General features: G+C 32.9%; 1 protein-coding gene across 1 annotated transcript; it reads right to left on the reverse strand.

Moving 5' to 3' along the window:
• Positions 1 to 6,686: 6,686 nt before the first annotated feature.
• Positions 6,687 to 8,132, reverse strand: LOC140878868 (uncharacterized). The gene is made up of 4 exons (XM_073282492.1): positions 7,805 to 8,132; positions 7,663 to 7,722; positions 7,236 to 7,543; positions 6,687 to 6,743 (listed from the first exon to the last, which is right to left on the reverse strand). Exons 1-4 carry the CDS (start codon positions 8,130 to 8,132, stop codon positions 6,687 to 6,689), a joined length of 753 nt encoding a protein of 250 aa, XP_073138593.1.
• Positions 8,133 to 11,741: the final 3,609 nt, after the last annotated feature.

Below are 11,741 nucleotides of genomic sequence, written 5' to 3' on the forward strand. Positions count from 1 at the left end.
ATATTTTTTGTTTTTTATATGAAAAACGACAACGGATTTTCACCGTTGTCGTATGTTGTGTAAAACTGTTGTCGAATGTCTTTTTATTAAAAAAAACACGCTCAAAGTTTTCAACTGTTTTTGTTTGCTTAAAAAGACAACAGATTTGAAACCGTTGTTGTTGGTCATGCTTTAAACAACACCATCATTTATAACGTTTTTTACCCCCACTACGACAACGGAATCCGTTGTCGTTAGCCATTTTTCTTATAGTGTTGCTCGAGGGTAATCTGTTGTTGTTAGCCGTTTTTCTTGTAGTGTTGCTCCATCCCCTCGTTATTGGTCCCTCAGGTAATGCTAGCGGATTCCATGCCTTCCTTAACACTTGATCACGTGCGTCCATGATCGCATCATCCTCACCTTCTTGAAAAAGATTTGTCCTCAAAATCTAGCTCATCTCCTACATCAAACAACGAAAGATCGGAAACATTAAAACTTGAACTCACGTTATACTCAATTGGAAGTTCCAGCTTGTAGGCGTTATCGTTGATCCTTTCAATTACTTGGAACGGTCCATCACCCCTAGGTAGTATTTTCGACCGTCTCTTTTTTGGAAATCTTTTCTTCCTCAAATGCAACCACACCCAATCACCGGGTTCAAAAACCATCTTCTTCTTCTTCCCCTTATTTTCTTGCTTAGTATACTGCAAATTCTTCTTCTCAATATTTGCTCGCACCTTCACCGCCTTTTTCTGACCTTTCATATTCACCATTTCACTCATAGGCAAAGATAATAAATCCAAAGGGCTTAATGGATTAAAACCATAAACAATTTCAAAATAAGAAAAATTTGTAGTCGAATGCACACTATGATTATAAGAAAATTCAATAAATGGAACATTCCTCCCAATTCTTCTTAATTATAGTACGCAACAAAGTCCCTAAAGTTCTATTAACAATTTCATTTTGATCATCCGTTTGAGGATGACAAGTAGTATAACATAGTAACTTAGTACCAAGTTTACACCAGATGCTTAAGCCAATTGAGGATATTATTCTTCCAGAAGCAGATCCACTCCATTCTATTTTTCAAGTCATTCCTCGACTACTCAACATCACACATCAAGAATAATCCGCTACTCATGCAGATGTCACCATGACTGATCTTGCAATAGTTACTGTTCCAGATCAGACCAGATACTCAAAATATGTGAAACCAGAAGAATTTCCTGATCCAGACACTGAAGACTTGGTGATTCCTAATCCTACATCCATTCAGAATGCATTTGTAGCTGAAGATGTCCCTCTGGAAGATCCACAATACATCAGACAAGTTGAACATAAAGAAAATTCGTCTGAATTGATCCCTCGGGAAGCCATTATGCTTACCTCTGCTTTAGGGAAACTGACAGCGACTATCCCAAATATTCAGACAGAAAAATTTGCCACTACCTCTGACACAGAAGAATTTAAGAAACTTGTTCTTACATAGAATGAAAATTTTTCTTCTTGGATCGAACATCTTTATCGTTTCCAGATGAGAGGAAGCACGGATACCATCTGTCACATCCGTAAAGTTGAAGCTGCAATACAAGAACAATTTCAGGAGATGAGATCCACCTTTGGCACACAACTCACTGTTACTATGAACTTTCTTCAACATTTTGGTGATTCCAAAAAGGGACAGAAAGGATCGACTTCCTCAGCTCGCGTGACTTCTTCATCACCAAGACAATCGAGTAATCACTACAGAAGTGGAAGAGGTCCGAGCCACTCATCTCATCAATCTTATAGAAGATGATAGATTTTATTATCTGATCAAGCTCACTTCAGAACTGTTATTATTTATCTGTAACACAGTTCAAATTACTTTATCTATGAAAATTACTTGGTTTTGACATCACCAAAAAGGAGTAAATTGATAAAGCAAAATCTTTCAAAAATCAAACACTAAGCAAATCAGTTAAACAAGTTAAACAAAACCAAGAATGCAACTTGATCTGAATCAAAGAAAACATTTGTTGGCGATTGAAGATCTATTTCGGCTATTAAGAGCCATCTTCCAATAACCAGATCAGATGGATATATCAGACGAGTTCAGATACAATCAGATCAGACCACAAAGATCCAGACCAGATCAATCAAGTCTTCTGAACATCATACTAATTTAGTCTAAGTTATTGGAGGTAAAGCCAAATTGAGTTGGTGGAAATAAATACGTTGGCATTCGTACTACAACATTTAAATTATTCCACTACCTTTAGTACTATTTTTGGAAATAAGACTAGGACACGTGGCACACTGTTCTTGAGTGTCGGCTATTTCTGGAACAAATCCTCACTAGATAAATTTTTCAACGTCAAACAAACCACCACTATAAATACTTAATGATGCACATAGTTGAAGATTCTCTCAACACCTATCAAATATTCTAAGATCATCAAGCTTACAAGTGTTTCAAGCGATGACCAAATCAAATCACATAACTGCTATCATATACAACTTGCTATATTAGATTAATCAGAGTGATCGAGCAGTCAAACTTATAACAAGCATTGTTGAAATTTCATTATACTTTTTAACTCAATCAGAACATATATGAATTGAGATTGTGTTACTATGAGTTCTTTTCAAGGGTTGATTGGATCGAATTTGTGCAAATCGTTATATAAATCAAATTATTCTAGTGGAAATTCTTCTGAAAACAGAAGAAGAGGAAACGTGGAATTTTTAACTTCGAAATTCCATAAAAAATCTCGTGTTCTTTTTTTTATTCCCTGCACAATTTAATTCAGTCTGCCTTAAGCTATCCAGTTCAATTAGTGCATGAGAAAATTTTCGCCAAACCAAATTAGTTCTCGCAAGCAATTTTTTTTGAAGCAAAATACTAACAATCGAGTTGGTAACTCAGCTTAATTAATGTAAGACAAGTTTTGAAAAATATTTTAAATGTGTATTCATCCCACCCTCTACACACCTATCTGATCCTAACATTTATTTTTTTTTAGATTATTTAGCATATTTTCCTAACAATTTATATCGGAAAAAAATAAAAATATATCATGGATTTTAAGTATGAATTCGATACAAATGAATTACTAGAGAATATGGACGTGAACAAAAATAGTTATATATTTGGGCATTAAAAAAACAGCCTTGGGGTGGCCGCCTAAGCGCTTAGATACTATGCAGACTGCAGTGGGTGGCCACCCACCTACCCAATACTGCTGATTAGTATTTTTTTTTATAATATATTATTTTTACTAGAACTTACGTCAATTAATGTCTCATCATCCATTTTCTTAGGTCAGTTTTAGCTAAATATTATTTTTATTAAGATAAATCAAAATGTTAGTTTTATTTTTCATTTATTTTTGTAATGTATCAAAATGTTAGTTTCAATTGTCTTTCACTTGATAAAGAAAGATATACAAAAATTAATTGGCCTCGTTCTTGCTCTCTTTTTATTATGCTCATTTGGTAATATGGGTTGAGAGAGCTGCTGTGTTTGTTGTAACCAAATTTAGCAATTTTGGCAACCAAATCTATGTGGTTTGTCTCGTTATTATGAATACTAGCGATTGATCGAGATACATAATATACATGTATAACATAATAAATAATAATTATCTAAATAAAAAATTGAGGAAGCTTAGATATAAAGAAATATATCGCGTGAAAAGAAATTGATAATAACTATTCATTTAAATTTTTAATTGGATATGATAATAGATTCTATCACGTGGTATATAGACTGTAATTTTATATCGACTATTTTTCCTTTTATCAATAGAAATTAATGAGTATTTTTCAAGGTTAGATATATAATTGGACGTTGGAGTCACGTTGATGGACCAAACCGATTACGATAAATACCTCGAACTTTATATATATGCACATGCACGAGTAATTGATCAATTGATGTTACATTTACTAAATTCACAATCCAATGAAATGTATATTTTGTATACATAAAAGAAATTGAATACTTAAAATTGGTTTATAATAATAAATAATAATATACAATTGACACATATAACAATTTTAGTTAATTATTTTCGTCGAGCAAGAATGGTTACGGACTACTTAGTATGGAATTCGTTATATATTCACATAATCACGTTAACATTGGCCTGATCAGTCTCAGGACATTGCATCGTTAATGAACTAAGAACTCATTTCGGTTTTTAACTTATCAAACCGATTAAATTTGATATTATATTTTAATGACTATGGACTAGATAAATAAGAGCCACAAGAAGAGAGTCGTATTACTGGATGAGTTAATCGCTTGTGAAAAAGTTTCATGGATCAATATTTATGAGACGAGTTAACCCGACATAACCATAAGAAGAATACATTTTGCATAAAAAGTAATATTTTTTATGATTCGATATATGTATCACAAAATCGACTAGTGAGAATGACTCATAATAGCTTTTTGTTACTAGATTTTGTTAAAGTTATCGGAAAATTGGCATATTTATTTCGATTATGATATATTAGTAACAAAGACGGATCTAGCTTAGGTCAATCTTAGGTTGTAGCCACTTCAACTTTTTTCTATGTAAGTTTTTAACTTAACACACCAAAGTCTACTCTTTCTACATCCAAAGATCAGCACATCTCTTTAATTCTAGGGAACAAATTCTTTTAATAATCATTGTAATAACTTTTTTTTGTTTAAGTATTTATATACCCTATGTGTCTCATATATTTAGGAATATATGTTTTCACACATATTAAGAAATTTTTTTGAAAAAGTAATGTCGGGGAGAAATTTCTTATTTTACCTTTATTTTAGTGCATGTTTTGAGATGATAAAAAATTGTTGGGAGTAGTTAATCTATTTCATGGTTAATTAGGATATATTGGTAAAATAATATTAAATATGAAAACTGAACCGCATACTTAGGACATATGAAAAAAGAAATGTAATTTTTATAATTGAGACAAGAGATAGTATATAATTTATTATGTTTTGGGGTAATAATTATTGTTTGGGCCTAAACACATGGGTTTCATTCCCACGTGAAACGAAAAATTGCCCACCCTAAATTGTACTAAGAAAAACCATAAGGTTTCTGCTCATATATACATCACGTCAGATTGTACTAAAATTTATTTGCAATATAACCACTAAATACTAATCAGGGATGAATTGAGGAACTAGAGTTTGAGTGAGCTTGATCTTGATGTAAAAATTATATATATATATACACGTGTATTATTCAAGAACAAGTTGAGGTTAGTTAAAAATAAATGCGTAAAATGATTTATAATAACTTATAATGAACTCAACTAATAATTTGAGTCAACTATTTTCGTAAAACAACAAAGTATACAAAAAAGAATCCGAGGTGATTGATTTGTCAATGTTACATACGTAGATATGCAAAGTTTCTTGGGCAGCATTATTCCTAAGCCCACTTGTTTAGGCCCAAACAAGAATTTGGGTTCTTGTAAGTTGTAAGAGCCCAAAATGAACTCAATTTCATGTGGGCTAAAAAGATTGAAAATCAATTCTTATATTTATCTCTAAAATGAACAAGTCAACAAACTACACAGTAAGTAAAAAAATAATTTTTTTTTTTAAATTCTATTTTCTTTTCATTTTACTACACTATCAAAAAATATATATATGTATATTCAATTCGAACAATAAAAAAATAAAATTCAACTGATTACATAATTTTTCCAAATTCCATTATTCATTCACATGTATTTTTTTCATATCATGTTCAATTTTATAAAATTAAACTTTTAAATTTCATCAGAAAATAGAGATAAAATTCTTTTATTTAATTTAAAAAACAAAATATTTTTTTATCAAAACTCGCAATATAATTATTTTAAATATCGATGTTACGACGTGTGAGTCTATCTTTAGCATTATTCGGATGAAAATTCCACTTTTTGCTATTCGCATGCCCTTCCATCGAATCAATCTAAAGAGGACCAATTCAACGGGTGTCTAACACAATGCTATTTGTTTCCTCATAGTTATACAATTAATCATTTGTAAAATTTGAGTTAAACATTAATATTTTTAAAAATAACCCTCAAGTAAAATAATGATGTATAATTAACTAGTTATGTCTCTCATCTTTCATATCAAACAATGATAATATTTATTTCAAAAGAAAATGATAATCTTGATTTTCTACGTTCATTTTTAATTAATTTTTTTAATGATAAATCAAACCATTAATTACTTTTTTTAAAATCAAAATGTTAGTTTCATTTGTCTTTCACTTGATAAATAAAGATAAACAAAAACTAGGTGGCACTCGTTCTTGCTCTCATTTTATTATTCTCGCACCCGTTTGGTAATGGCAGTTGAGAGAGCTATTATGTTTGGTGTAACCAATTTAGCAATTTTAGACAACCAAATTTAAGGGGTTTGACATTTTCATATTCAAGAAAATAGCAAAAATTAAGTGGTTTGTCTCGTCACATGACACATTTTCATTTTCATAAATATATGCGTGTATGATGTTACATTTACTAAATTTATGATTTATTAAAATGTATATTTTTTGTGATTTTCTTGCCCCACGTGACAAAAATTGAAAATTTAAAAAGAATTTATGATATTAAAAAAAAAAAAGTTGGGTTTGTTGCGCTGCAAAATAAGTGGGTTGTTCTGAGTCCTCTCAATAGGCCCGGTCTCTCTGTCAAATGGTTGATTATTTACAGGTTGTGTGTCAATTTGCCTCATTAGGGTATCCCCAGTCATAAACCTGTACAAAATGGGTTATGCTCTGCCACGTTACTGCCACATCAAAAGTTAAAAACCTCATATCTTTTTAAAACATCTCTCCATTATCATAAACCTCTTCAACAACTTTATTATGGGTCCCACTGTCAGTTCATATACTTATTTGTAATTTTATTTATATTTATTTTCTTTATCACATATATTATTAATTAAAATTTTAATTTAATATTATTTTTTATTTTAAATTTTAAAACATTAATTTTATTAAAAAAATAATTTGACGAAAAAACTTAAAAACTTTAAAAGCAACAAAATAACATAAATTTATAAAATAGCATTACATAAATTGAAATTAAAAATAACATAGAAACATTACAAAACAGAGAAACACATGCAAATACAAAATATTTCAAAAAAAATAAAATAAAACATCTGATAATAAAAAGCTCCATAATTAATTAATTATTCTGTACCCATCGCAGCCGTAGCATGTCCATATGTGTTCAACCAAGTCGGCTCGAAGCTGATGATGTACCTGATTATCACGTAGCTCGCAATTTCTTCTTTTGTACTCACGGAATTCCTCTGTCGAGCCTTGATTTATTTGTGCGGGAGGATCGTTTCCATCTTCATCTGACCAATTACTTACTGTATCTCCTTCATCCTCAATAATCATGTTGTGCAAAATTATACACGCTAGCATTATATCTTTCAACTTGTTCTTATACCAAAATCGGCAGGGACCTCTAACTATTGCCCAACAAGATTGTAGTATCCCAAATATTCGCTCGACATCTTTTCTCGCAGTTTCTTGTCTTTCTTTAAACTTTTTTCTCTTCATATCTTGGGGGCATGGAAAACTTTTAACAAAAGTGGCCCATTGCGGGTATATCCGTCAATCAGATAGTATCCCTTTGTATACTGTGTGCCATTTACTGTAAAATAAACATCTAGTGCATTACCTTGCAATACGTTGTTGAATAAAGGTGATTCATTAAGCACATTGATATCGTTACGCGATCCTGCGACCCCGAAAAGGCATGCCATATCCACAAGTCAGCAGAAGCGACTGCTTCAAGCACAATGTTGGGACTCCATGATCACCTCGAGTAAACTGACATTTCCAAGCTACCGGACAATTTTTCCATTCCCAGTGCATACAATCAAGACTACCCAACATACCAGGGAAACCATGTCTTTCATCGTGCATTTGAAGTAAACGTTGGATGTCAGTAGCATTGGGCTTTCTCAAGTATTGTGTCCCAAATACCTCAATTACACATCGACAGAAATTGAACACGCATTTGATGGAAGTTTTTTCACCAATTCGTAGGTACTCATTGTAATGGTCGGCAGGGGCTCCATACGCTAATTGACGGATTGCTGCCGTGCATTTTTGAAGTGGAGACAAACCTTTTTTTTTTCGTTGCATCAACTCTCAGCTGAAAATATTCGGAATGCTTTTGTAATGCTTCGACAATGCGAAGGAATAATTCTTTTCGCATACGAAATCGTCACCAAAAAACTTCACTTGGAAATACCGGTGCATCACTGAAGTAATCATTGACAAGACGAGCATGTCCGCCTTCACGATCTCGATTCAAATACCTTATTCAGTGTGATCCCTCGCAACTAATCCGAGCTACCTCAAGTAACATTTTTTGTTGTTGTTGAATGATCTCCAGCGTCATCTATTCATCGCTATCATCCAACAACTCTTCTTTAAAGAGTTCGATAATCCTATCAGTGCTAAAATTATTTGGATCTTCAGACATTTTATAGTAGAGATGAAACAAAATAGAGAGAATGATGGTAGTAGTTGATGAAAAATTGATAGGTATATTTATAGTTAAAAAAATAGCTGTTATCTAGCCGTTACGAATAAAACAAAAAAATATAAAAAAAATAAAAAAAGGTAACCGTTGAATAATAAAAAAATCAACAATTGTGATTTATAAAAAAAATAAATTGAAGGATCCGTTGTACACAAAAAGAAAAAAAATAACATTTTAAATTTTTTTTTAAAATGGCAGCAGGCAGTGCGGGGCCCGCTACCTGACACGCGCGCGTCCCAGCTGCACTCCCCCAATTGCATGTACAGAAAATAAAAAATAAAAAAAAGCAAAAACCGGTCCCAAGATATTGGGACCGGTTTATGAAAATTTTTAAAAACCCCACCCCTGCAATGGGGGTGGGGTTTTTAGTGGGAGGTTTATATTTCTATAAACCTCCCACTACAGATGCCCTTAGACCGTTTTAACAAGTCTACCGCTGCAAGATAGTGACTATTGAATGATGATTTTTTTTGTTTTTTTATGTTGTTGAATGTTGATTTTGTTAGATTATATTATTATTCTTATTATTAGGCTTTTCTATTTATTAGCTAATAAGGATAGATTAGTCATTTTATTATTTTTTGTATTTAACTTAACTATATAAATATCTAATTGTGTAACTTTTCTTTATATACTTTAATGATAAAGAAAACCCTAGTTTTATCTTCTTCAATTTCTACATGGTATTAGAGTTTTCATCTCTATGGATTTCGATAGTTTGATTGAAGAACAGTTAATCTCATCCACAACTTTCGCGGATCAAACTTTTGATTAAGTGCGTCCGTACAATTTTTCGCTCTTCGTCTTTTGATTAGGTTTTTCTTGTTCTCGCATCAACTTGGTTTTTTGTTTACTGTTTGGTTATTCGTGAACACTGTTTGTTGTCACCATGACTGATCGTAAAGATGATTCGCTTCAATCGATTATTGTCCAATTGGATGGAAAAAATTATTCGTATTGGGACTATGTTATGAAGAATTTCTTGTAGGGAAAATCTATGTGGGGTTATGCTACAGGTGTGTGTTAAACCCACTGACTCAAAAGCTGCTGATTATGCAAAGTCGTTGGATACTTGGGAGGCTATAATGCGAAGATTATCACGTGGATCAATAATTCTATTACACACTCCATTGATGCTCAGCTGGCCAAGTATGAGACCGCCAAAGAGGTTTGGGATCATCTGTCAAATTTGTACACAGTTTAACTTTGCCAAATAATATCAATTGGAGGCAGATATCCGTGCACTTCGGTAGAAAGATATGGGCATCCAAGAATTTTATTCTGCCATGTCAGAACTATGAGACCAGTTGGCACACACAGAATCCTCAGAATTGCGAGCATTCCCAGCTTACGTCACTCATAGAGAAGAACAACGTATGGTAAAATTCTTGATGGCTCTTCGCGATGATTTTGAAGGATTGTGTGGGTCAATTTTGCATCGTAGCCCTCTTTCTTCAGTTGATTTAGTGGCACATGAATTGCTCGCTGAGGATATTTGCTTTAAGTTTCAAGATAAGGAGACTATTGCATCGTCTACGCCATCTGTTTTTGCAGCACCTAAACTATTTCAAGATAAAGTTTCAAGATAAGGAGACTATCGCTTTAAGGTTTCTAGTGATGAATGTGCTTATTGCAAAGAAAAGAAACATTGAAAGTCACAATGTCCACTTTTGTTGAACAAAGTTAAATTACAGCCGCAGCAACAGAAACGACCACCACAACAAAGAACTCAACAGCCATCCTTGCCACCTCAGAATGCTTCATGGAAACCTGGTAATCCACCACAACAGTTTCCATATCAACTACCTCATTCTAGTAATAAAGTGGCTGCCCCCTATTTGGATCTGTATATTTTTGAGAAGTTTCAGCAATTTCTTGCTTCACAACCCTCTGCCCAGCCCTCTGTCATGTCAGTATCATCTCATATAGGTTTTTCATCGTCTGCTCCTTCAGGTATACCCTCATCCTTGTGGGTTTTGGATTCTGGTTCCTCCCATCGTATGTCACCCAATTTGTCATCTTTTGTCTCTTTTTCTCCCAGTTCATCTATATCTATTGTGACTGCTGATTGTACTCCTATGCCTTTAGTAGGTGTTGGTTCAATTGTTACATCTTGTTTGTCTCTTACAGATGTTTACTATATTACTAGTCTCACTTTAAATCTTGTTTTTGTTAGTCAATTATGTGAGTCTGGATACTTAGTCTTATTTTCTTCATCCAATTTTTATGTTCAGGACCCGATTTCACAGAGGCTGATTGGGACAGGCTGTAGGCAAGGAGGACTCTATGTCTTGGATCACCTCAAAGTACCAGATATTACAGCTTCGAGTGTGGATTTATCATCTTTTCGTTTGAGTCGTTCATCTTTTGATTTTTATTTGTGGAATTCTCGTTTAGGTCATGTTTAAGCATCTCGTTTGCAGTTTTTAGCCTCTACAAGAGTATTAAGACCTTTAAAAAGTTATGATATTTCTTATTATCGTAGTTGTAAACTGACCAAATTTTTTGCATTACCATTTTATAAAAGTCTTTCATTTTCTTCTGCTCCATTTGATCTTATTCATTCTGATGTGTGGGGACCCTTTCCTATTTCTACAAAAGGGGGTCCAGATACTATATTTCATTTATTGATGATTTCACTCGTTACTCTTGGTTTATATTATGGAACGTAGTTCTGATTACCTTATTATTTTCAATAACTTTATAGCTCTTGAAAACTCAACATTATGGTGTCATAAAGTGCTTTCGTTGTGATTAGCTGAAAGAAAATATAGGCATCTTGTTGAAACAGCCCATTAATGTTAATTATCTGTTGGTGTTCCTAGTGCTTTTTGGGGGGAAGCAATCCTTACCGCTTCTTATATGATTAATAGAATTCCTACCTCACACAATTCAGGTTTGTCACCTTTTGAAAAGTTATATGGGCATGCTTTTGACTATTTCTCTTTGTATATTTTTGGTTGTACTTTCTTCGTCCTTCGTCCACATTTCGAGCGTAATAAATAAGCCCCTTGGTCTGCTCTGTGTCTTTTTGCGTTATGGTGTTGGTCAAAAAAGGTATCGTTGCTATGATCCTGTTAGTTAAAAATTGTATTTCTCTCGTCATGTTGTGTTTTTGAGCATATTTCATTCTTTTCTATTCCTGTTGGTAAGAATAATATGACAAAGTCAAATATTCTTTGCATTGATCCCTTCAAAATCGACAA

Source organism: Henckelia pumila, chromosome 2, assembly GCF_033568475.1.
Source record: "Henckelia pumila isolate YLH828 chromosome 2, ASM3356847v2, whole genome shotgun sequence".
Taxonomy (NCBI): domain Eukaryota; kingdom Viridiplantae; phylum Streptophyta; class Magnoliopsida; order Lamiales; family Gesneriaceae; genus Henckelia; species Henckelia pumila.

Coding starts and splice junctions, on each gene's coding strand:
- LOC140878868 (XM_073282492.1), bottom strand. CDS start 8,132: ATGCAACGAAAAAAAAAAGGTTTGTCTCCACTTCAAAAATGCACGGCA. Junction 7,544..7,662: donor ATTCAACAACGTATTGCAAG/GTAATGCACTAG, acceptor CATGCCCCCAAG/ATATGAAGAGAAAAAAGTTT. Junction 6,744..7,235: donor GCGAGCTACGTGATAATCAG/GTACATCATCAG, acceptor GTAACGTGGCAG/AGCATAACCCATTTTGTACA.